Source organism: Rhamphochromis sp. 'chilingali', assembly GCF_963969265.1.
Source record: "Rhamphochromis sp. 'chilingali' genome assembly, chromosome: 10".
Classification (NCBI taxonomy): Eukaryota; Metazoa; Chordata; class Actinopteri; order Cichliformes; family Cichlidae; genus Rhamphochromis; species Rhamphochromis sp. 'chilingali'.
In genome coordinates, this window is record NC_137937.1 from 36,829,380 (window position 1) to 36,854,340 (window position 24,961).

Genomic DNA, 24,961 nt, shown 5'->3' on the forward strand with positions numbered 1-24,961 from the left:
TGTGGTTGATTTAACAATATTTAAATAAAGCAAACACCAGATTTAACTCTCAGTTTTTACATCAACTCCTCAAATTGCAATATTAATCACATTAATCTGCACTGCAGCCTGGTTTAAGTGATGCTCTAATGAACCCCTATCTGTAGCAGCCACAGAAATATTTCCAGAACAAGGGAAATTTTTAACCTTGCCAAGAAAGATTTTTGTATCAGTGTGTCTAAAGTCATTAAACCATTCGAGTCCCTGAATAAATTAAAAATATGTATTAATGGTGTTATTTTCAGCTTCATGGAGTGTACAAAATCTTATCACATAAATATGGAGCAAGAACATTTTTTAAAATGTGTCATATTATGATAAATTATTCATCGAAATTTCAACTGTCAAGAAAACTTCTGAACTTGTTTTGTTTTCTGCTTCCGTGTAGAACTGAAACATGTCAGGCAAGTCAATTCTTCCTTTATTTCATATTCTTTTTCACGTATGCAGCCCGAGCCAGACAAGAAAAAGAAGAAGAAGAAGAAGGAAAAAGCAGAGGGTCAGGAAGCTGAAGATGATGATGAAGAGGAGGAGGATGAAGAAGAAGAGGAGGAAGAGGAGGAGAAGAAAGAGGAGAGTCAACCGGAAGAGCAGGGCCCAAGCATCCAGAATCTGGACTTTTGGCCTAAACTCATCACACTCATTGTGTCCATCATTGAGGAGGATAAGAACTCGTACACACCCATCATTAACCAGTCAGTGTTTTCCTTTTGTCTTCTATATTCTAATTCTGGGAAGTGTGTTGTTGCAGAAGTTGTCTTCATGGAGCAGAACTATCAAGTGTATTATATTTTTGAACTTATATATCTATTGTAATGAATGTTTAAAGACATATAGTACATTTTATTCATACATAAGCTCATTGTGCTTAACACAAGATAAAAACATAAGAACCTGAGTAGGTTTTGCCTTAAGGCAGTGAAAACAGCTAAAACAAGTATAGAAGTATAAAAGATCAACTAGGAACTAAAGGTGGTAGGTATTTTTTAATAAAAAAAATAATAACAAAATAAATAACACTTTTATTGTTGAGCAAACTGTGTGGTCTGTGGAGGTGCTAGATAAAAAAAAAATCTCCAAAACACAAAAGCTTTGTACGTTGCAATAGAATCTTTTCTTTTGTTATAAACAATCTTTTTATTTTTATTTATTCAACTATTTTTACTGCCACAAGGCATTGCAAAACCAGGACAAGTCCCAGTAAATCTACTTCTGGTTTGCTATAGATCAATGGAAGTAACATTTAAAAAAACCAACATGGCCAGGGTTGAACCAGAGCTTTTGATCAATAAGGTTTAAAAGTTAACAACATAAAACAATTGCGCGCTTGCAACTAGTGCAAAATGCTGCGGCACGATTTTTAAGTGGCAGAAGGAAAGTCGACCACATCACTCTGGTTTTGGCTTCTCTACATTGGCTTCCAGTTGAATTTAGGATCCGTTTTAAAGTTCATTTATTGGTTTTAAAATCTCTAAATGGTCTGGCACCTGTTTATTTGTCTGACTTGTTGAAGCCCCACGTCCCCATTCGTTCGCTTCGGTCAGCTGAGCAGCTGCTGCTTTCAGTCCCTAAGTCACAGCTGAAACTTGGAGGAGACCGAGCGTTCTCTGTTGCAGCTCTGATGCTTTGGAATAACCTTCCTCTCCATATTAGACAAACTACATCAGTGCCAGTTTTTAAGTCCTGATTAAAAACCTATTTTTATTCCCTGGCTTTTAACTCTGTGGGTAACTGACATTTTTATTAATTTTATTGCTCTGTCTGGTTTTTGCTATTTTATTCCTATATTTATATTTGTATTGTTCAGCACTTTGGTCTGCCAGGTGTGTTTTTAAAGTGCTATATGCATAAATGATGATGATGATAAAACAAACAGGTTTTAAAAACCAGACAGTGGGATCTGTGTGTGCTACTAAACTCAAATAACTATTTTTTTGGTCAGTTGTTAGCTTAGATTAGAGCTTAACACAGATATTGTGTTCAAGTTAAGATATTAAATGATATCCTGGATAAACCCCCAATCGTATAATGTTTGGGCTCAGTGAAGCATAAGCAAAGTAACAGCAGCCAACCAGATGATCAAGACAAGTTTAAAGGGTAACATTTAACAACATTTCCAAAAATCCTTCAGATTCCAGTTACACTGGAAGGGAAAGGGGCTGCAGTGACCCCCATTACTTGCAGAGTAACGAGTATTTTTACTGTCTTACTTCTTTATTCCTCCAGGTTTCCTCAAGAGCTCAATGTGGGTAAAGTCAGCGCAGAGGTCATGTGGATGCTCTTCGCTCAAGACATGAAATATGCCCTAGAGGGTAAGACTATATCTTTGCATACTTGGACAGTATATGTGTGTGTGTGACAGAGACATCTCAGAGAAACCAACTCCTCCTTCTTCCCTTCTGCATTCACACTGTCTTTTCTTCAATCCATCATCTCCTTCAGTGTTGGATAAGATTGACCACTACCACTGGAAAAATGGTGAGATTAGAGATAAAAATATGGAGATACAGTCAGAAAAGTCAGTAATCGGGATTCCAGAATAGGGTTAAACATCTCCTGAGACCATTTCTATAAAAACTTGTTCAAACCTCTCAGCACTGAGCTAAAACACACTGACAGTAAGCATCAGAGAGTAAGAATGTTCATTGTAATATCAAATAAAAGTGTGTGCAAAGTTCTGAGACTGTTGCTGATAAGGGGAAAATACAGGAAGCAGGTGTTAGTGTTTAACATTTTTAGAGCTGAATTATTGATATTTTTATAACATCAGTGATTTCCCAGGAGCCTCCACTTTAGAAATGTGTGGACTCTAGTTGGGTTCTTTCAAGATAAGTGCATATAGGTTAGTCATCATAACGAGCTAACTTCGCTACCTAACAGTCAGCTGAGATCTGCTTAGCTGCTCAGTATTCTGACTTTTGATCGTGTCTCACGTCAGACTTGTAGAAACTGTAAAAGTGTCCTAGTGTCCTAAAACACATCGCCTGAGCAGGTGTTTAAAGCTTGGCTGTGACCCTGTGTGTTGAGTTTAGATGATTTGTTTTTAGTTTTGTAGTTGTTTCACAGCAACAAAGAGGAAACTTGCGAAAAAGTAGATTTTAGTAGCAAATTTGACTGGTGGCTGGTTTTCCAGCCTTCTGTTTTGTGCGTAGTGTACTTTCCAGCTCCTCTAGTATTTTTCTTCTAACATGTTTTTCTGAAGCCGTTCTCATCTCAGTTATTGCTGCCACAAACTTGCTTCTCTTTCAGTTTCTATTCTTATTGCTTTTGTCATATTTCTGTTGCCATCTCAGCTCCCGCTACATTTCGTATCCGCAAAGTTGACTTCTACGCTGGTAAGAGTGTGTGTGTGATGAGTGTGCATGTACGCATTTCTTTTGTCTTCAGTAGTTTCCTAAGGGTTTTTTTTTTTGCACCAGTAAAACTTATTTAACTGCATTTATCTTTTACTTAATTAAATTAGAACAAACATTCTCCCTTTATTCTATCTATGTGTGTACATCCTTCTTCATAAATGATGCAGATGTTGTTTCTCTGTATAATTTATCAATTTTTTTTAGGAGTGAGACAATAACGGAGAAAAACGACTGCATCAACTTGCAATCGTGAAAACCAAACTATTAGCCTGGTGGACGTATTACACATGTGTAGCAGTTTGAGTATTGGAGTTTTGTTTAATGGTAAAAAGTGTTGATATGAAAAAAGCAGGCATCTCCACGTTCAACCTGGTTACCTCAAAAACAGCTTATAACAGTTTATAATACTGGTATAATTATTAATGTTCAACATGTTATCAAATGATCTGTAACGTAATCAGTGTGAGGACTAGGGATGGGTATCGTTTAGGTTTTATCCGATACCGGTGCCAAACCGGTACTTTTGAAACGGTGCCGGTGCTTAAACGGTGCTCAAACCGGTGCTTAAAGAATGGAGAACACAAACTTTGTCCAAAAACCTCTCATGTTCAGCTGTTTTTTTGTAAAAAGATAACAATGTTAGCCTTTTCTGCAGCTATGGGGCATATATGGTATCACTCTTGGCTGGAAGCAGTGCTTAATCAATGGAAAAAACACAAACTTTGTCCAAAAACCTCTCATGTTTAACTGTTTCCCACTTTTTCTTTGGTCATTTTAAGCTTTTTGTCCAGGGTGAAGGGAGCATCTGCCATCAAACAAGAAGACAGCCGCATGTAGCTATGATGGTGTTTGCTAGTTCACCTTACATGCATTAATGTAATAATGTGGTTAGCCTACTAAACGTAAATTACACACGAACAACATGAAGCTACTCACGCAGAGAAGAACGGCTGCTGCTGCATCATCATCCTCATCATTTCTGCTACACTGGCAGGGCTAGGGGCCAGGACTCTCCTCTTCGGGTTTTTGGGGGATGTTGCAAACTCCGGGTCCGATAACAGGCACCACACCCGCAGTAGATGTGTATCAAAATCCTCATAGATTTTAAACCTGTCTTTACTTTGGCTGTTGTGGCTGTTGTTTTTTGCAGAACATGAGAAGCATAAGCTCTGTAAGACTGCTGACTACATGAACCTGCACTTTAAGGTCAAGTGGCTGTACAACGAGTACGTTAAGGAGCTGCCTGCCTTCAACGACGCTGTGCCAGAATACCCTGCGTGAGACCGTGTTTTCTCTCTCATTATTTCTCCTTCAGACAAAGGAGAGCTCTTGTTGATTGATTTTTCTGACTTTCCAATTAGATTTGGTGTGATGTTGCATACCAAACACACTCGAAGCATTTCTCTCTGGGTTTTGACACTAGAAATATGGAGGAATAATAACATTAGCCAGAAGAGTTATCAGCGAGCACATTTTTTTCCCAAGGCCTTTGCTCTGTTTCACAGTTTAGATAACCAAAATTCAATAGGTTCACGGAGAAATGACCTTTTAATACAAAGGCACAAGATGTTTTTACACTTAAATATTTCTGTTCTACAAACTATAACATGTGGATGTAAAATATAAAACGCCAAACAAATCAGGTAAATTAGAACTGCAATGAAATGAATTTTGGACAGCTGAGCTTTGAAAACGTTTTCAATCTGCAAACGTTCCAGTTTTTCAGGCTGTCAAAGAGAAGATTAAACTTTGTTTAGCTTTGTCTGTTTCCTATTATTCCTTCAGATGGTTTCTCCAGTTTGTCCTTGCCTGGCTCGCTGAGAACGAGGAGGTATCCATGGAGTTTATGCATGGAGCGCTGGAGAGAGACAAGAGAGAAGGGGTGAGTCAGAGACTCGGGAGAAATTATTCTGTTTGCTGAAAGTTGTCACGTCATCGTGAGCAAAACAAAAGTGTCACAGACTCCTTTGAATAAGCAACAAGTTTATCGTCAGAGCTCTCTGTTAGAGTCTGAATGAAGACGTACGCAGGGAAGAGGAGGTAGTGCTCGGTCAAACACAGGATTTTAATCCAGAAGAGCTCATTTCATGTCATGTTTGAAGAAATCTTCGGGGTGGGGGTGGTGGAGTATCAGCAGGCTGGCTGTGATGGGCTGATCTGGCTAAAAAGCCCATTGATTATGTAAACATAAACCAGTGTTTTACCAGCATCATTTTTGACTTTTTGTTAAGTGGATGAATATTTTTTTTAAAGCACAAACTGTTTAATAATCTGTGGATGCATAAAAAGCGAGACAAAAACGTCATCTTGCAGCTCTGATCCTGATCTTGCTTTTTTCCACGTCATTGTCGTGATGATCATGGTCAAAAATCAGATGTGTGTGTGCTCTAGTTTTATCAGTCTGGGCTGCAAAACCAACCGTATTATTTTTGTTGCTGCTGTTTTTGAACAAAGGCTTACGTCAGAGCTCGTAGCCTTACACGGTTTCGTTGTGTCAAGCCTCACTGTCAGCCCCCGGTCCCTTAGAGATCTCCCACACTGTCCTTAGCTGAAAGTCAAAGCGCTGAGGCTTCGGGCACATTCGAGTATCTGGGCTGAGCACCGGCACAGCGTACACGTGGGTTCCAGCCTTTATTCAGGTGTGCCTCTCGATAAACACATTTGGCACTCCTGTTTATTTGTGGGGAGCTGGTGGGAGGAGATGTTATTGCTAGTGAAGCCATGTGAACTGATGATGTGCGGACATTATGAACGTCATGGCTACGCTTTCTAAATAAAGGTATGCGTACGTCTCCGCGTGTAATAAAAAAAGAGAGATTTTTAGTTATGCATTCCTTGTTTTTCTTGTCAGTTTCAACAACGTCGTTATCCGAGCATCAAAAACTGTCCTCTTTGAAGAAAATGTATAATTTCACTCTATAAAGTTTCAGTGAACGTTTCTGTATTTCCTGTAAATTGAATCAGAATTGAATCATGGGAAACGGGAACGATTTGCTGGCTTCTCGCTTAGTGAAAATGAAACGTTATGTTTGTGATCTCGTCCATTATGAGCGATATTACTTTACAAGGTTTGCCTAAATGTGATAAATTTATGTTTTCTTGCCATTTGGACACTGCTGAGGTCACAGTGCTTACATGAGGCAGAGGAGGGGATGTGAGATGCAAAGTGGAAGGTGACGCACATCCTAAAAATAAAAAAGCACAAATATAAATGACTCCAGAAGTTTCAGACATCCTGATAAAAGATCGCATGAAAGCTGCTAAAATGTGAGCATTTCTGTTGCAGGTTGTGCCTGTGATTTAAAATATATATTGTCTGGCTGTTGTTAAAATAAACCTACAAAACAGCACAAGCACATCTAATATCACATAACAGATACAACCTGATTGTGCTTGATGCGCCCAGCAGCTGAGAGCACAGAGGAAGAGTTGTTGATCATGTTGTTGTCATGGCACCAGAGTGCAACCGCAGTAGAAAAACGATGCAGTAAAAAGGAAAGCTTTCTGCAGTAATGACAGAATAAAAGACCGCTTCAGACTCGTGACCTTTTGTTCAAATTCTCCCTTTGGTTCCTTCTGCTTTTGGACAACTTTTCGTAGATTAGAAGAATGATGAACAAGTGTTTGTCTGCCTCCTGTTGGTCCCCAAGCTGCACTCTGCCGTCCTATTTGTTGGTTTATTGTGCTAAGACAGCTATTGTGTGTCCTAAAGGAGGTTTGGCCCTTTTTGTGGCCTGAGCAGGTGGTTATTTTCAGTCATGCTCACACGGCTTGGCCTGCATGTGCATTTTCAAACATCGAAAGATTAAACATTTATATATGTCTGTGAAGGTTCTCAGTCATCCAGGTCATCGTAGTCAAAGGATATAAACCTAGTGGGTTACTCCCACTAGGTTTATATCTGGGACTCTCCACCATTTGACCTTAGAACTGAAGAAGCTTCTCGGATGAGAGGTGAAACGTCTTCAAGCAACTTAAAGAAGTCCAGACCCTTTTCTTTGCAAGCTCCTTTGAAAACGTTTAGATACGTTTTTTCTCATTTTATCTTGACTCATAAAAATCATTAAGAAAGTGGTAAAAATGGAGCATAGAGGTTACATAGTTGCAGGTGGATGTGATGTTGGAGCTGAACCTTTTGTGGAGTATATAAGATGCAAAAGAGCAATACATCGAAAAGGGATGTAGGTTTAATATTAGTATTTGAAGAATACGGTACATTAAATGAGAGAAGGGGAGGACGTACGAGTCAGCAAGGAGGAACACAGCGTAGGGAGACTGTTTGTTTTTTTTATTTGTGTCAAAGTAAAAAAAATGTCCTCTTGTTCCTCTGTCTGCAGTTTCAACAGACATCTGAGCATGTTCTGTTCTCCAGCTCGGTGGTGGACATCTTCACTCAGCTCAATCAGAGCTTTGAGATTATCAAGAAACTGGACTGCCCTGACCCCACGGTGGTGGCACATTATAACAGACGCTTTGCCAAGGTGAGCCCCGTGCCTTTGTTTAGAGCCCATTTTGTAACTTTGGTCTCTGCAACACTGAAAAACATCTCAGATCTGACAGCATCTTAGTTTTTTATTCATTTCTCTGTTTTCTGCTGGCTAAACGCGAACATATGCAGAGACCATGTCTCACATTAGGAGCATATTAAAACATCCTTTTGCTTTCCAAGAACTACTGTTGATAGGTCAGGTTACTCTTTAAGAGAGCGCTTTACAAAAATACTCACTGGCTCTTACCTCTAGTGCAGGCGTATCACGCATGCAGCCAGTGAGGCCAGAATCATCCCACCGATGGTTCTAATGAGGCCCAGTTTGAAAATGTGAAAACTGCAAAAGAAGAAAAGCAGAAAAACTGAATTTTTGTCAGTTTATAAAACATCGAGCATGGCCTGTCATAACTGGATAATAAACTACTGACAGAAATGAAGTTTAAACAAGAGTAAACATAATTTACTCTAAATTAACAGAATATTTCTGTTTAATTAAATCCAGATAATGAGCTAAAAGTGTTTTTTCTATAATTTTCCTCAGTAATTTCTCAAAGGGGAAGCCCTTCTAATAGGTTTCTGTACATTTCTGGAGTATTGCAGCAGCAGAGTCGGTTCACTTCGGGCACGCTTGCACTTGGGGAAATACGTAGGGATGATGACCACTAGCTCAGAGTGAAACCAGAATATTTGCTGCACTATTTGCACTTTAGTGTAATCTGATATAGCACAGACTTAGGAAGCTCACAGGTTCAACAGCGACTGTTCTCTCATGCTCAGAGATGCAGTGTGAAAAAACTTCATATTTGCTATATCCTTTTAAATATTTGAATTTCCCTGCACCTCACTGCTCATAACACACACATTTTCTGTTTTGGATATTTGGACAAGTTAAAGTGGGATAGTGGGTAGCGTGGATTGATCAGTTAATCGAGAAGATCATCTGACTCTATTCAAAAGCATCAGCCTTTTTAGAAGACCGTTTCCTCCTTTTATAATCTAGTAAAATTGAATTGTTTCTGAGTGATTTCAAGACAGAAATATTAGCTGGTTTAGCTCCAGCCATCCCCGATACATCATACAAAGGCAAGAGGTTGTATAAATGTAGACATGAGGAGGAAAATTGTATGCAGAAGGCTTTGAGATCAGAATTTTCTTGCACTTAAAGAATTTCATGTCTATATCTTTACTAGCATGTGACTCTGGTATGCAGTTGTTTGTTTGGAGTAAGTTTTTCATGACTGTATCCATCAGTGGTGCAGAGGTGAGATTCTTTACCTGAAAGTTCCTGCTCGGTGCAGCTTTAGACCATGACTCCTACTCAGGTCTTTACTCGAGTCTTCTTTGTTCAGTCTCTTGAATCATTTCTAACTCACTAACGAGTTTCAGGTATTTCTCTGTAAAACATACAAACAGGGCATAAAGTGTAGGGTTGTGTTTTTTCTTGAAATGTAATTTAAGGCAGGTCCTTTTAAGCAGAGCCGTTCAATCTAACAAACCTCTGCAGAGAAACTGTGTGTGCGCGCGTCTGGTGTTATGGCTCGATCGATACGGGACTCATTAAATAAAGAAAGGCTAATGTAAGCCATCACTCTGAGCTGTCCATCTCTCTGTCCCCGACCCTTGACTTGCTTTTCATTTTGTGCCGCTCCGCTCATGTTAATCTCCTCCTGAGTCTTTTCATCTCTACCCATCCCATCAATCCTGGGACTCTTGTCTTTTGTGTTCCTACTTTTCCGTCTACGTCTGCCTTTATTTCTTCTTCATCTCTTTGTCACCCTCCAGTTTCACATTGTTCTGCTTTCCTATGCAAGAAACAATAATTAGTTTGTTTTTAAAAGTGTGAGGAAAAAGAGATGGCTGCAGAACTTGAGTGATATAAAGCCGCACTAAGCAGTGCAGGCAGCTATCAAGCTGCATGTTTAATGCAATAGTTTGTAATCTTGCTGAGTCAGCAGAAAGTAGGGAAATCTCTCACAGTGAGCCCACGGTGCTGTGAGGCACAAGTTACCACTGTGATGATGACAAATTAACTCTGTGATTTATTTAAAAGTGCCCTGTTGAGTTTTTATTGCAAGCAAACATGTCATTCTTTGTTTCCCATCAAAAAGCAACCAGTTTGCTGGCTGGACATTATAAATGTTTTCTTCACTTCTTCTAGAAATATTTTTTCAGCTTTTATTCATGCAGGGCGTCTTCAACGAGCACATTACAGAATCCAGCTGTGTGCTGAAGAGTATAAAGCTCATGCAAATCTCATGTCTTTCCTTTGATTATTATGTGTTTTCTCATATAAAGGATGCGATAACAAAACAAGAAACATGCAGTGAGGCCAGTGATTGACAACTGCACACATTTTAAAAGTGCTTAAACAGAGGAAGAGTGCTTCTTTACGTCTCTGATTAATGAGCAGCGATTTTCTGCAAGATCTTCCAACAGCTGACGGCACTGTGTGCATCACACAATGTCACATGAACTCTGACACATTGTTTCATTTATATTTGCAAATTATATAATAAGATATTAATATCTGGTGTTCCTGTATCAATACAATATTGGCATGCAAAATATCACAATGCAGTGCAGTGTGAGTGACTTTCCGGTGCTTGGGCGGAGCCTACTGGTGGCAGCTATTCTCAGGTGGGCTCATGAAAGACATCACACAGATGTAGTGTTATTATGAAGCGGGCGCCGTGAAGACTGTTTAACGGCTAATCACGCAAAATATGACATTTGGCTTCTCACTAGAAGCTTCTGCATTAGCTCAGATTTCCATGACTTACACATATCCGGTGTGACAACAGTTAAGTGTCATCAATGAGTAAAAGGTAAATGAGTCAAACACAATGAGGCATCTTCTTTATTGTCTTTAACATTAGATTAGCTCGTGTTGTCCTGAAACTACACGTAGCTCTTTAAGGCAGACAGACTGACATTTTCAGTTAGCACAGTGCGAGTGTCTGATGCTACCTGAGTTCAAACAGCAGTGCTCTCAGCTCGCCAGACTAAAAGGCTAAACATCAGTGTTCAGCGTCACTCTTCACTCCAGAGGATCCCAGGGAAAGCATGTCTTATGTGAGTGTTATCTTGTTTCCACAGACAATCACCAAAGTGCTCCTGCAGTACTCTGCTCTGCTGGCCAAGAGCTTTCCCTCCTACTGTGAGAAGGAGAAGATAGTGAGTACTGCTGCGTCACCACTCTGCTACCACAACACCTCCCTCAGGGCTCATCTCTGATTTGGAGGGAGACACTTTGAAAGCTAGTAAACTCTCTTTGGAGTGGATTAATATTTCAGTGGTTGCTACTTACTCATCTAACTTCAGTCTTTAATCTTCCTGTCATCACCCTTTTATCTTGCTAATCTACTTTCATTTTATATTCTTGACTTTTCCTCTTTTTTAAAATTCATCATTTATGTTTGGTCTGCTTACAAACGCTGCCTCCCTGATTTATCTTCCTCCAGCCGTGCGTGCTGATGAACAACATCCAGCAGATGAGAGTCCTTTTGGAGAAGATGTTTGAGTCCATGGGAGCAAAACAGGTGAGCATTAACAGGTGTATGCACACGCACCAAACCCTAAAGTTTGTAAGCCATCTGCCAGGCAGACACTGATTTCAGTCACTTAAAAGGTCAAAATGCTGATTTAAAGACTTTTCCATGAAGTACATGACTGAAAAATGCCAGAAAAAAACACTTTTTTCTGTTCAGAAGTGTGAATGTGAAAAATGGTAAATGGATTTGGTTCTTCTATAGCGCTTTTCTGCTCTAGCTGAGCACTCAAAGCGCTTTATACAACATGCCTCATTCAAACAAACACTTTTTTCTATGCTTAAGTATTTTCTCTCTAACATTCGCACCCTGATGGATGCGTCACAGAGCAACCTTGGGTTAGTATCTCACCCGAGGATATTTGGCATGCAGAGTGGAGCGGCCAGGGATCACCAATGTTCCAATTAGTAGATGACCTGCTCTATCTCCTGAGCTACAACACCTGTGCAGAACAGAGTGTGTTACAAACGTAGGTTGACCGAACAGACAAAGGGGAACCTTCACTTTACAAACTTAAATTAGGTGCACACTGCAGTCGAATGTTGTCAGCATTCCAGTTCCAGTTATACTCAAAAAGCACATAGGACGAAGGTTTAAAAATCTATCACTGATGCACTGAAAGCTCTACGAGCCACAAAGAAATCCATTTTGTCTGTTGGTGTGTTGAAGTCCACTGCTGGACCTGTTTGGGTCACCTCCCCATCCTCCAGGTGTGACCTGATTTCTATAATGAACCTATTTGGTATGTATTTGGGTTCATCAGTCACCACAAGGAGAAGCAGCAGAGCCGAACCTTCTGTGGATGCAGGAATCTTTCCTTCTGCTGAGCCTGTGATTGTAGTTTCAAGGTGTAAAAAATACAAAGGTGCAAAAGCTGCAGCAAGTGTGAGCCTGCATGTATATAATCACAGATTTAAGAAAGCGAGAGTTAAGTGTGTGTCTTTTTTCCTGCAGTTAACAGCTGAGGAGGAGATGGTATGTCTCAGTGGGTTTTTGTTTTTGCTTTGCTTCCCTGTGGCTCCACCTCCACCCAAAACGATCTGTTGAGTACAGTAAAACCCACTCCACACCTCTTTCCTGTCATCAAACCTTTTTCCACCTTGCAGTGCGTGTGTGTCTGTTTTTAGATTGATCCCAATTTACTCATAAACAAGAGCTAGAGCTTCCTCTCCTTCTTCCTAGACTCCCAGTTTTCACTCCTCAAAATAAACTCCAGCTGATATAAATGATGTAGATGTGTGTTTTTAAAAAAACAAAACGTTCTCTTCGTGGTGTTTTTTCTCTCGAAAGCTTGAGAATGAGGAGGAACCCGATGAGTGTGACGAGGAGGTGGGTCGACTTCTTTTTGACTGGTTTGATTTGTTTCTGTTCCCCTGTTGTGTCTGACTGCCGTCGTCGTCGTTGCCTTTTTCTGTGAAAGTCCAAATATTTGCTGTGACAATTATTTTTAGTTTTTTGATGGGAACAACACAGTTTAAATCAATGGAGTTTACAGCTGTTGCTCATTTTTAACAGTTGATGGCTCTAGTCAGGCTTTTATATGAACAAATAATATACATAATAAACAAACACTTTAAATACACTTACATATTAAATAAAACGATAAATTAAATGGGAAACGTTTAGCCGGATGAACTATAGACAAGCAAAAATCCCAAACTGACAGTTATAGTTCATTATCCATGTCCTTACTAAACCATAGCGGAGGATTATTTCCTGGTGAGATCGTTCCTTTGTGGGTTTGTCGTTTTCTTCTTTCATATATTTTATGCACTTTCTTTTTATTTCCTTATGATATTTGGACCAGGCTGTCTCTGACAACGAAGGCGGCGATAACATGGTGGGTAGGCCACAACAGCAGATATAAAACACTCCTGAAATCTGCTTTAGTCTGTTTTTATTATTATAAAATGTTACTTGTGTTTTTAAATGACCGCATTTGTGTGGGTTTGATCCTTTTTGCTAACAGTCAGAGGAGACCAAGGTGAGATAAGGATTCTAGGTCACAGCCAATATTTCATATAGCTTCCTCAAATGTCCTTTTGTTTCTCTCATTTGTCTCATTTGACCTAGTTTTCTTATGTTTCTATTTTAATTTGTCGATGGCAACGTCAGTCTGGCTGCTCAGACTCTGAGGGATCTGAGGTAAGGAGGAGAATATCACACTCTTCCTCAGAGCTGCGATGATATTAAAGTAGAAATCTGTGTGAGATAAAAACGGGAGATTTGACTGCTGTTAACGCAATCATCACATTCAGTTCTGACGAAGTAGACTCAATCGCTGAAACTGCAGTCGGCAGTTTGTTGTCATGCAGAATCAATGTGACGGGAGACAAAAACACAGTTTCAGAACAAGCTCGGGTGTAATATTTGAAAGGTGCGAACGCACAGACTGTATATAAAAGACGGATGGAGTCGTCATCTGAAAAGCCTTTAAATTCCTAAAACTGCCGCTCTGTATATTGACCAGCAGGGGGCGACTCATCTCGATACAATGCACTTGATCTCTGACCCCAGTAAAGCCTTGATGATTTTAGTCTCTGTCAGTATTTCCTATATTACCATGTATACAGTCAAATACACTCACGCCCATTTCATTAGGTACACTTTGCTAGTACTGGGTTGGACCCTGTTTGGCCTTCAGACCTGCTTCAGTGTTATCCAGATTCAACAAGGGGCTGAAAGCATTACTCAGATTTTTGTCCTTAATGATCCATAATTTGGTCTCCGATTCCACCACAGCCCAAAGGTGCACTGAGATCTGGTGACTGTGGAAGGCCATTCACAGAGAACTAATTTCACGTTCAAGTAACCGGTTTGAGATGATTTGAGCTTTGTGATGTGGTATGTTTCCCTGCTGGAAGCCACCACGGTGGACATGAACGCCCAAATTATGAGCTCACCATCCAAATATAGCAACCATCCAAATGAGACACATCAGACCAACCAACACTATTCTTCTGTTGACCACTGTTGAGGAGTCCGTGTGTCCTGTAGCATCACTTTCCTGTTCTTAGCTGACAGGAGTGGACAGCGTGGTCTGCTGCTGCAGGTTCAACATGTGCCCCTATGCTCTTCTGTATACCTTGGTTGTAATGAGTGGCTGTTTGAGTTAGTGTTCAATTTCAGTCTGCTCAAACCAGTCTGGCTTTTCTCCTCTGACCTCAACAAGGCCTGTGTGCTGTCAACAACCATGCCACAGTCAGCTTTCTTTCAGACTTTGATGCTCAGTTTGAGCTTCAGCAGGTTGTCTTGACCACGCCCACATCCCTAATTGCACTGAGTTACTGCCATGTGATTGGCCGATCCGAGGCTTGTCTTAACAGGTGTACCTAAAAATGCAACCAGTGAGTGCAGGCAGTATAGCCAGCTGGTTTTATGGCTTAACCGCTCGCATGAGATTCAGTGTCCTCAGGATCTCAGATCCACTCCTAGTTTATCACTCTGACTACAAAATAAAATATTTTTTAAAAAACAACCAAATTCCTGAAAACATGATTCTGGCAGCTCCATCTTTTATATACAGTCTTCTGTAGTTTTTAATCTGTCAGAAAATTGTGCTTCTTCCTAAATACTTGTGATAAATCCCTCCGCAGACGTGATGCCAAAATATTCATTAAAGCCTTTGATACCACATGCTGGCAAAGCTCTTTACACATTTACAGCCGTGTCCTAATGCAGACTCCTTCCTCTCCCCTCCAGTGAGTACATAATAGACCAGACAGTGGGCTGCCAGATAATTGAATTTGATGGAGTATAAACATGTTGTATTTAGCCGCCACTAAATGGTTTGCTGAAATGACTTTGATAGTCAGCTCAGTGTGTGTTTTGTGTATGTGTCCATGTCTGAGGGAGCTGTTTTCTTTGTGGCACAGGGTAGCGTGTCAGAGGTGAGGGAAGGCTGGATAAAGTCTGTCTCGGCTGATATCTTCAGTGTCCCAACCTCAGTCAGCCGGCAGTGTGTCTGCAGGGCAGCATGCTGCATCATTATATTAAGATTTAGGTCGAGGATGTAAAAACAGTTCAAATCCAATGATGTTTATATTCGTTTTATGACTTTTTGATTCTTGGATCACCCAACCTTAAATTTTTATTAAAGGATTTCCTTCCTTATGAAAAAGGAGCATTTTTCTGATAGCTCATACTCGTTATAATGATAAAACCTTCCTTTTCCTTTCCTATTCATCCTCTCCTGACTCCTCCTGCTCACTCTTAGGCTGACAACCGAGAGAAGGAGAAAAAGGTCAGTTTGTGCATAATGACCGTGTGTTTATGTTGGAAATCAGGCCTTTGTGTTTTATAAACTCCTTCACTCATCACTTTTTAGTTTGATTAGAAGTTACAATCAAAAAGTTCCACCTGTTAAAATCAAGTATCATTTGGCTACGATTCCCTGCAAATTTCCTCGTCTGCTGCTCCTACTAGGTTTGTTTTTTTCATTGTGCCCCTGAGTTTCCTTTTGGACCACTTCCATGCGCATGTTTGTGTGGTGAGTCTCCGACACCAAAGCAAAGACTCTTCAATATGATTTTATTTTGGGGAAGAGAAAGAATATGTAGGGAACAAGATCTGACTAGTATGGCAGGTAGTGAGAGAACTCGACCAACCTTTTCAGTTTACTGTGAGTGGTCACACGTTTGCATAGTAAAGGTGTATTTACACTGACTGTTCTAACTCGGATACCTCAGGAGGTTATAGTAGACAGTTTGACCCCGTGTGACAAACAACATGGTGCACAGCCCCGTGGAAGTCATATTTCGGGTCACACGCTTCACCTGCTGCAAAGCCTTCAGGCTCTTATACTGAAAACTTCATTTTAGTCTCTGAGTTGTAGCTGGAGACCCGACTGACTTCTCACAACACAAATTCTGGGTTCATTTTAATTGAAATACATGTGAAATCACAGGCGCACTTGCAAGTGGTCAGAACAGGACTTCCGGGAAGTGATTCAAACTTAGGAGAGCTGAAAGCATTTCATAGAAGTGACACTGAAGGAGCTCTAATCATGGCCAAGTGTAACGTTTTGATAGTTTTATGTTAAAAGGTGGACAACCAAACTCCAAATGAGAGTCAGGGGAAAGTGTTTCAGAGCTTAAAGCCCTACGCAAGAAAATTCACCAACATCAGCCCAGGAAGAATAATCCAGTTTCCAATCCTTTAACTTTAGCTTTCCACCCAGACGTCTGCCAGTGTCTGTATCCAACTCTTGATTCTAATTCAGGAAAATCAGTTGGATCTTAGTTTGTCTCCTAAAACAGTCTTGCTGCCTTTAGTGTTTTGCACTGATGTTCTTTAAGATATTGCCTGCAGCAGTTTAGATACAGATTTTGTGCAAAAACAATCAAATATTTATTCCAGCAAAATCACAAGTGAAACTGGGTGTTAGATTGGCACAGAATTAAGTCATTAACAGATGTATGTCAATCACACCATAGATGCTCCCTCACATCTGTGCCTGTTTCTCTGCATTAGTCTCTTGGTGGCAATGCATTAAGTGCCTCTTTCCACCAGATGTCTATTTTTTTCCATCGAGCAGCACTAAAAAGATGCTGTGGGAAAAGCGCGGGGTGCTACACGACTCCTGCTATTAAAGCCGACAAGATTGAAAATCTGGAGTGGGAAGTGAAAACTTGAGATATTTTAAACCAGTACTAAAAATGAAAATGCAGAGCTCTCATGGGGCAACACGGCGTGCCTTCCCTTTTCAAAACAAGGCGACAGCACACTGAAATGTATAAAACATTTGTTCAGCAATGATATACCATTAATTGTCATTTTCCCCGAGCTGACGCTTCAATAGTTTTGTGGAGAGAGAGCAACTTTGTACTGGAAGTAGACGTTTTAGTTTGCGGCTGTGTTGTCTTTAAAGCAGCTGTTTACCCTCTGTGCTCCTGTAGGATGAGTCCTCAGCCTATGATGACAGTGAGGAGGAGCAGGAGAAGGTTTGGCTCCATGTCCAGTGTTTCCATAACTGACCTCTCCTCTCCTGCTGACAGACATCACTGACTCAAATTATTACACATGGTTAACTAATGCTGCAGTCACACTCGGGAAACTGCTGGACAACCAAAATGATTACAACTCGTGTTATAAACTCTTATTACCTCAGAAATTGTTGCTGTAACGATGGGGATCTGGTCTGAAACAGACAGTTTGTGCTCATCAGTGCAGACAGACTGATTGCAATGTGCTGTCAGTCTGTCTGTGTTTATAAATCAGATGTTTTTAGTCACTGATTTGTTTCCCTAGTTTTTCTATAAGGGGGTTGCCATCCTGTTTTTACTCTTGTGTGACTGAACCATAAGCCTTCCAGTTAGTTTACCATTCCTGTGTGTAAGAGTTAATGTTTATGTCTGAGCGGGTATACATATGATCCACGTATGTATACATACAAGTACGTCCTTGTGCACCATTCACTTTTTGTCTCCCCCGGCCTTTTTTGTTTTCTGTTGTTTTAATTTTAAATATATTTTTATTGCTTTTTGTTCTAAAGCTGGGCAAAGAGAAGGTGAGCCATAACAAGAACCACACGACAGTTCAGTTTCTTTGTATTTCATTAACATTTGTCTTATTTGTCTTTTCTTTTGTTTTCACACCTCTCTAGTCTGAGTCCAAGAAGGAAAAGGTGTGTTTTCAACTAAACTGTGTTCATGTTTTTTGTTTTTTAAAGCACTTTGTCTTTCTGCTCATTTGTGATTATGCAGCCTAAATTGTTATTGTATATAAAAAAAATAAGTTACAAAAGGCTTTAAAAAACAACCTGCCAAACAAGATATTTTGAGATATGAAGAGAAAAAACTGAGAACTGAAAGTAAATACTTGACCTTCATTTAGAAACATAAACACACAAGTTAATGCTGCTTCAGAGCAGACATATTTAAAAAATAACTGCAAAATAAAAAGATGTTGTAAACCTTTTAATTTGCAGCATTTCCATATCACTGCTGTCTTGTTTTTCTCGCCAAAATCCCAAATTGTATAATTTATCTTCACTTCCACCTTAAAAACCGGTTTTGAGTGGTGTTTGTTTACTCTTTTATATTTAGGAGAGATGCTTTACACAGAACTGGAGTCAGTGGCCTTAAAAGTCTGTACCTTGGTCCCTGAAAGATTAGCTGAAGGGAGCTGCAGGAGGTCAGAATGGCCGTCAGCGTTAATAATGGAAAGCACCCCACTGTGAAGCTACTGACTGTACATAATTAGCTGATCAAAGAAAACAAACTACAGAAGAAAAAAAAACATACCTGTCCTGAAACTCCCACATTTGTGGAAGACAAAGACCACGGTGGCTAACACGAGTGGTAAATCAGCCCGGTCTCATGGCAGTTTATGAAATGGTCACGTTCATGTACACTAATATAAAGGTTTGGTTAATGAATTTTATATGTCTCAGTGAGCTCTTCTTTAACAACTCCATATTAAAATTCATTTAAATAAATGTGCATTTAAAAAAAGCACATTTAGATAATGCTCTTTTGGCCGTGGCATTAAAATGATACAGTGCGTTAAAGGGTGTTACAGGTGCATAAATGCTAAAAACAGGACATTGTAACCTGTGGCTAGATGGTTGCCAGGCAACCTGATGGCCTCATGATACACTATGCATAATTCAGTTTTTGTGTATATAATTTAAGTGTTACTGTAGTAAAATAAAAATGATGCAATGGTTAGTAAGGTATGATGGGTGCATAAATACTACATTTAGGTCATATTAACCCACTGCTACACAGTTACTAGGCAACATGTTGACATCAGATCTGATATAGATAAGAACCTTCATGGGCCTAAAATGTACCAGCATGCCAAGTCACACACATATATACAAACGTATTTATCCACATTTATAAAGCCATTTTTATTCTTGACTCAGCTAAAGTAGCATTTCATGATTCAGAGCTCAACATAATTCTTATTTTTCTTACTGTGACCTGTAGTGATGTTTACTCGGCTCCCTTTATGCCATCTTTCTAGCCACTCTCACTGACATCAGTTGGAAGCCTGGTCATTTGACCAGCACTTATACCTCCGTCGTTATATGAAAACTGTTCCAAACCTAACCAATTAGCTGTGATGCCAAAACTAACCAATGGAAGCATAAAAGTAAAACAAGTGAAAGACTAAAATAAAGTTACTGTTGGCATTTAAACCTCAATCGTCTGAAAGAAATCCTGCAGCTTGCAGAACCTCCATACCCTGTCCCTGATTAAATGGGTTGAGTTGTTCTTTCAAACTGGAAGCGCTGGTATGAGATCATTTTTTGCCTCCAAAAGAAAAGAAAAGAAAAATGTGTCCACAAACACGAATCAGTAGACAAAACTTTGTGACCATTACATGAACTGCTGTTAGACTGTAATATACGAATGGACTTAGTTTTAGTTGTTCCTCATCAGTAAGAAGTTTCTGGACAGTGCACAGGTCCCAGTACACACCAGTGGGGTCCAATTATGTGCCATGAAGGTCCAAGAGTCTGCAGGCTTCCCTTTCAACTCCTTCCACATTACCACACCTTCGAGCACAGAGGGAGCATGTAATTATTGAAATGATTTCATGTTTATGAGGAGAGACTGCAGACACTTCAGAGCTCTAGACTTTTAAGTGTGTTCAAATCTCAGGGGGCTAGCTATCTGCGTACACGGTGTTAATGATCCTAAAATGATCAAAGGGGTTGAAATTATGATAATGACAGGGTCTATCTGAAGGTAGCTGAAGGTTTTAATCCTGTGTGAGCTCATGCATAATACTGTGGAAACACCTTGTGCCTTTAAAATTTCGGGGCTCGTTTTAACTCTTCAGCTTAGAAGAGTCTGGACATAAAACTGTGAATCGGCAAAAGTCCAGCTGGGAGGGTTTTACCTGTAGGCAGCAATCAGCTTCATAAATATGTGAGTCTGCCTGGAGAAGTGAGAGCCTTACTGAGAAGATGAATCTAATAAAATGTAAAAACAAGTGTTTTTTGCATGGTTAGTGTGTGAATTTAAGCATTAGCTCACTCACAAATGTGTATCCTTGCAGGCTGAAAAGACAGACAAAGAGAAGCAGGTTGGTTCGTTTGTAATATCACTCGTCGCCCTTCATCTCCACTTTGTGCTATGTGAACATTTCAGATTTACATTACTGAAAATACTACAATCGAAGTTCAGATTTTAAAAAATAATTCACTTAAAAGAGAGATTAATGGTGTCGACTTTCTTTTCCTAATTTCTTTTCTCATCTTTGCCCAAAGGACGACTCCAAGAGCAAAGAGGTGGGTGTTTAAAACACAGCTTATGTCTTTGGCTCAACCAGTGCAGTGAGTACAGGGATTTGTAAGACCTGGAAGTCTTCCAGGGCTTTATACTATTCAAAAAGAGTGGCAGTGCTGATGATTCTTTAGCCTGCTTTGTTTACATGGCATGGATGCTGGTTTTCCGGCCCACTTTGTACTTAACATCAGTCAGGATGACACGCCAGGCATGTTTGAGGCTACTGCTCACCCAGTTATTGGACCTAAAATTGAGGATAAATTGGTTAAAGTGCAGCTACCCAACAGAAGAACAGCAGGAATCGAGCCATTAAACAAACAACAGAGAATCAACATCAAATCAACACGTTTGAACTCTAGCTCTGCCTCCTGGGTCTTTTTAAGCCTAATGAATATTCATTTAGCTAATTCAGAGAGCATTTTGAGTTGTCCTCAATTTAAAAGGACGTGTGTCAATATAAGGAACCACTTTCACAAATTCATATCTGGCTGATGTTTGTTTTTAATGGTTGGAAGGGCGGTCTGAGACAGCTGTAGCCTACATTAGCTGTTTATGCTGTACAAGTCCAGAACTGCAAACGCATCTTACAAAATTAGGTGTGTGTTATACTGACTGTGTGTGTGTGTGTGTGTGTAACAGCCTATATTTGACAGTGTTTGGCTGTTAGATTTGTGTTTGTGCAGGATACCAAATGAAAAGAAAAAAGGAGAAAAGTTTGTCTGATGTTTTTTGCTTTTTTCCTAATAGACAAAGGAGGAAGTAAACAAGGTTTGTTTATCCAGCCGTCCTCTTTCCCCTGTAGACCTCTGTCCTCTGCTGCCCCTCCAAAATGCCTCGCCTGACTTTAAAATCGTAGCTAATATGCATCCCTGCCTCATAGTTATCCCAACGTGCAACATTTATTCTGCGGGTAGTGACAGCAGAATCGAGCTTGCTGTTGTGAAGGATCGGCAGACACTTGCACAATCGGTGGCTGACTAAATACTTTTTTGCCCCACTGTGTGTGTATATATATATATATATATATATATATATATATATATATATATATATATATATATATATATAGATATAGATATATATATATATATATATATATATATAGATATATATAGATATAGATATATAGATATGAAATGTGTCTTCTACATTAGAAATGCATGATGTGCTCAAAGTACAATAAAGAGATGTGACAAAGATTGGTCTATTTAATTTTATTTACTACTTAGATATCTGTAAGTCAAAGCTGTAGCTCAGGAAGTAAGGCAGGTTGTCTGCTTTACTCTAAGCTGTCGTCAGTGCATCCGTCATTGTGTGTGTGTGTGTGTGTGATGGTTAGAAAGTGCTTAAATGCCTCGAATATTAAATGTAGTGCCTTGTAATAAAAAGCGCTTTGAGTGCTCAGTTAGATTAGAAAGGTGCTATATATTTACCAGTCTATTTCATTTGTAGCATCTCCCATTTGACGTGGCTTTATTCTACAGTTTCTGTTTATTAAAACAAATTTACGGAGCGTGCTACAATAACAGAGGATGAAAAACATTTTGTGTGCTCTCTTCTACCTCCTGGGTATCTTGAAATTTTGGGAGCCTTTTTACAAAACTAAGAGCACTGATTGGCCTCCCTGTAACGACACTTTGCATGTGAATTATGGCTACTTTGTGTATTTGAATTCGACAATATTCTTCAGATTTTGTCAGGTAACATATAGCAGCTGTTGTTTGTCTAAGTGCATAGTATGTATATGTTTTCTGTGGGGCTTCAAATAAACACTGGGAGGCTTAAGGCCTCACTCGCAGTATGCTAATATCGGATATCATTGATTATGTGAGTTGCCAAAAAAAGAAAGCACTGAGCAGCGTACCTTAGCAGACAGCAGTGAAACATTGGACTCCTACCTTCAATGTCAGTGTCCTCTTTTGCGTCCCTTGTAGCATCCCAATAAACCAGAGGCAATAAAGTAAAAGCTTTTATTAAAATCACCCACTCATCCTTACCCAATCCACTTGACATTACAAAAGCCCACCCAAAATAAACCCTATTTTTACCTGCTATGATAATAATAATAATGAGGTAAAAACACAGCCCTGTGTTTGTGTACTTTGTGTTTTAAATCTCCTGCACATTATTGTGTGATTATTCTCTTTACTTTTTTGTAATTTTCCTTTTCATTTTGCCTTTCTGTCTATCTGGCAAGACTGAAGCTACCACTGCGACCAAGAAGGTATGGCTGGGTGTGAGAGAAGGATCAGAGTCTGACAAACACATAGTGCCTGTAAAGGACACCTCTAATTGGAGGCTGTGATTCTATAGACAGGAGTGTTTCTGTGAGTGTGTGTGTGTGTGTGTGTGTGTGTGTGTGTACCTGTTTAGACATCTTTGGGGGGCCCACCAATTGTGGGGACCAACAGTCATTTGTGAGGACAAAAGTGCCTGTCCTCATGGGTTTGAAGCCATTTTTGAGACTCAAAATGTGGTTTTAGTGTCAGGGTTGGGTTATGGTTAGGTTTAGGGTAAAGTTGAGGGTTAGGAATGTATTTTTCATGGTGTGGTGGGGCGTGGTCTGCGGGGCCGTGCGGACGCACCTGCACGGCATCCGCAATCACGCCCGCCGTGTTAAAACACGGGGACTCAGGGGTTGGTGGTGGTGTGGTGTGACGTGAATCAAATAAAGTTGGCTCTGAACGTGGCTCCGTGGTCCCGCCGTGCCTTATTCATGCCACATTGGTGCCGAAACCCAGGAGGCGGCATGGCGGGTACCTACCAGAGCCAGGAAAGGAAAGAGCTGGCCGAGAGGGTGGCCGAAATAGCGGCCACCCAGCGGAAGCAGGCGGCGGAGGTGCGTCGCCAACAGGAAGAGCTGCGGAAGGAGAGCGAACGCCACCTGGGGAAGATGGCAGAGCTGGCAGCGCTGCTCTGGGCCTGGGCGCCACCCCCACAAGTGTGTCCCGAGGACAGTGAAGCGGTGGAGGAGCCGTGTGGGTCACCTCGGCAGCCGGAGGTGGTGGACGAGCCACGCGGGGGTCCGAGCCTGCCGGAGGAGGAGGAGCAGCCGGGTGAAGGGCTGCTCCTGCCGGGAGCGGTGGAGGAGCCGCTCCAATCGGAGGCCGAGGACGAGGCGGGCGAGGGTCTACACCTGCCGGAGGCAGAGGAGTCGCTCCACCCAGAGGTGGGCGAGGGGCTGTGCCTGCTGGGGGCGGAGGCGCAGTGCGGGGAGCCGCTCCAAACGGGAGTGGCGGAGGCGGTGGCGGAGCAGCTGTGCGGGGAGACGGAGGTCCCTGCTCCAGGGCAGCCTGTGCAGCCGGAGTTGGAGGCAGAGGAGCGGGACAGCCCCGCTAGGCCGGGGATCGGCGGGCTGGCTAGTCCAGCCTCGCTGCCACCAGTCGATTCTGCGCGCCTGACGTCTGCCCAGCCGCCTGTGTGCAGGAGCTCACGGCCATGCCTGTGGGGCCGTGTCCGCTTGCTACGCGGCCGACCTCCGGACCAGCTTCGCCGTTGCCGCTGGATGCGCGGGCGGCCACCAGAACGGACGCTTCCCCGTCGCTTGGTCAGGGGCTGGGGCGCCGATGTTTAGGGGCCGAGTCTCGCCCCAGTTCGCGGGGGGGGAGTAGGTTCGGCCAGATTGCTCCCCGGCCTCAATCGGGCGATGGGGGTATGTGGTGGGGCGTGGTCTGCGGGGCCGTGCGGACGCACCTGCACGGCATCCGCAATCACGCCCGCCGTGTTAAAACACGGGGACTCAGGGGTTGGTGGTGGTGTGACGTGAATCAAATAAAGTTGGCTCTGAACGTGGCTCCGTGGTCCCGCCGTGCCTTATTCATGCCACACATGGTTTAGGTAAATGGCTAGGGACAGCATTATGTCAGTTAGAGGTCCCCACAAGACATGAATACCTGACGTGTGTGTGTGTGTGTTCAAGCTTACAGGTGCTTTTCTAACCTGAAAGCTGTCCTCATAGTCACTTTCTTTCTCCTCCCAAAGTTCACATGAATTATACTTAGAGAATTGAGGATTTGTAGATGACACCAACACATGATGAACAGTGCTGTTGGGTTTGTAAAGAAGGTAAATGCGAAATGTAATGTAAAAGCACAGCATGTCATTCTTAGCAGTTAGTTGAACACACAAAATTTGGCAGGAAACTTGAGAATAATATTGATTTTTTTTCTTTTCTTTTAAGCTAATGATGGTAGCACTCTGCAGAGGGTTAAGTGTGTAAATAAGAGACGAGCACAGCTTCTAGGTCTGATAAATGAAAGCCAGTGTTGTTCTAATGGCCCGAACAAA

At 41.2% G+C, this 24,961-nt stretch overlaps 1 protein-coding gene across 1 annotated transcript in view; it reads left to right on the plus strand.

Moving 5' to 3' along the window:
- Positions 1 to 24,961, plus strand: part of unc13ba (unc-13 homolog Ba (C. elegans)) — a 194,544-nt gene that overhangs the window by 159,447 nt on the left and 10,136 nt on the right. The window contains exons 25-32 of the mRNA XM_080894442.1: positions 490 to 734; positions 2,266 to 2,351; positions 3,333 to 3,374; positions 4,546 to 4,672; positions 5,181 to 5,277; positions 7,733 to 7,876; positions 10,981 to 11,058; positions 11,346 to 11,423. Of these exons, the coding sequence (XP_080750568.1) occupies positions 490 to 734; positions 2,266 to 2,351; positions 3,333 to 3,374; positions 4,546 to 4,672; positions 5,181 to 5,277; positions 7,733 to 7,876; positions 10,981 to 11,058; positions 11,346 to 11,423 (897 nt within the window). The remainder of the gene's footprint in view (positions 1 to 489; positions 735 to 2,265; positions 2,352 to 3,332; positions 3,375 to 4,545; positions 4,673 to 5,180; positions 5,278 to 7,732; positions 7,877 to 10,980; positions 11,059 to 11,345; positions 11,424 to 24,961) is intronic.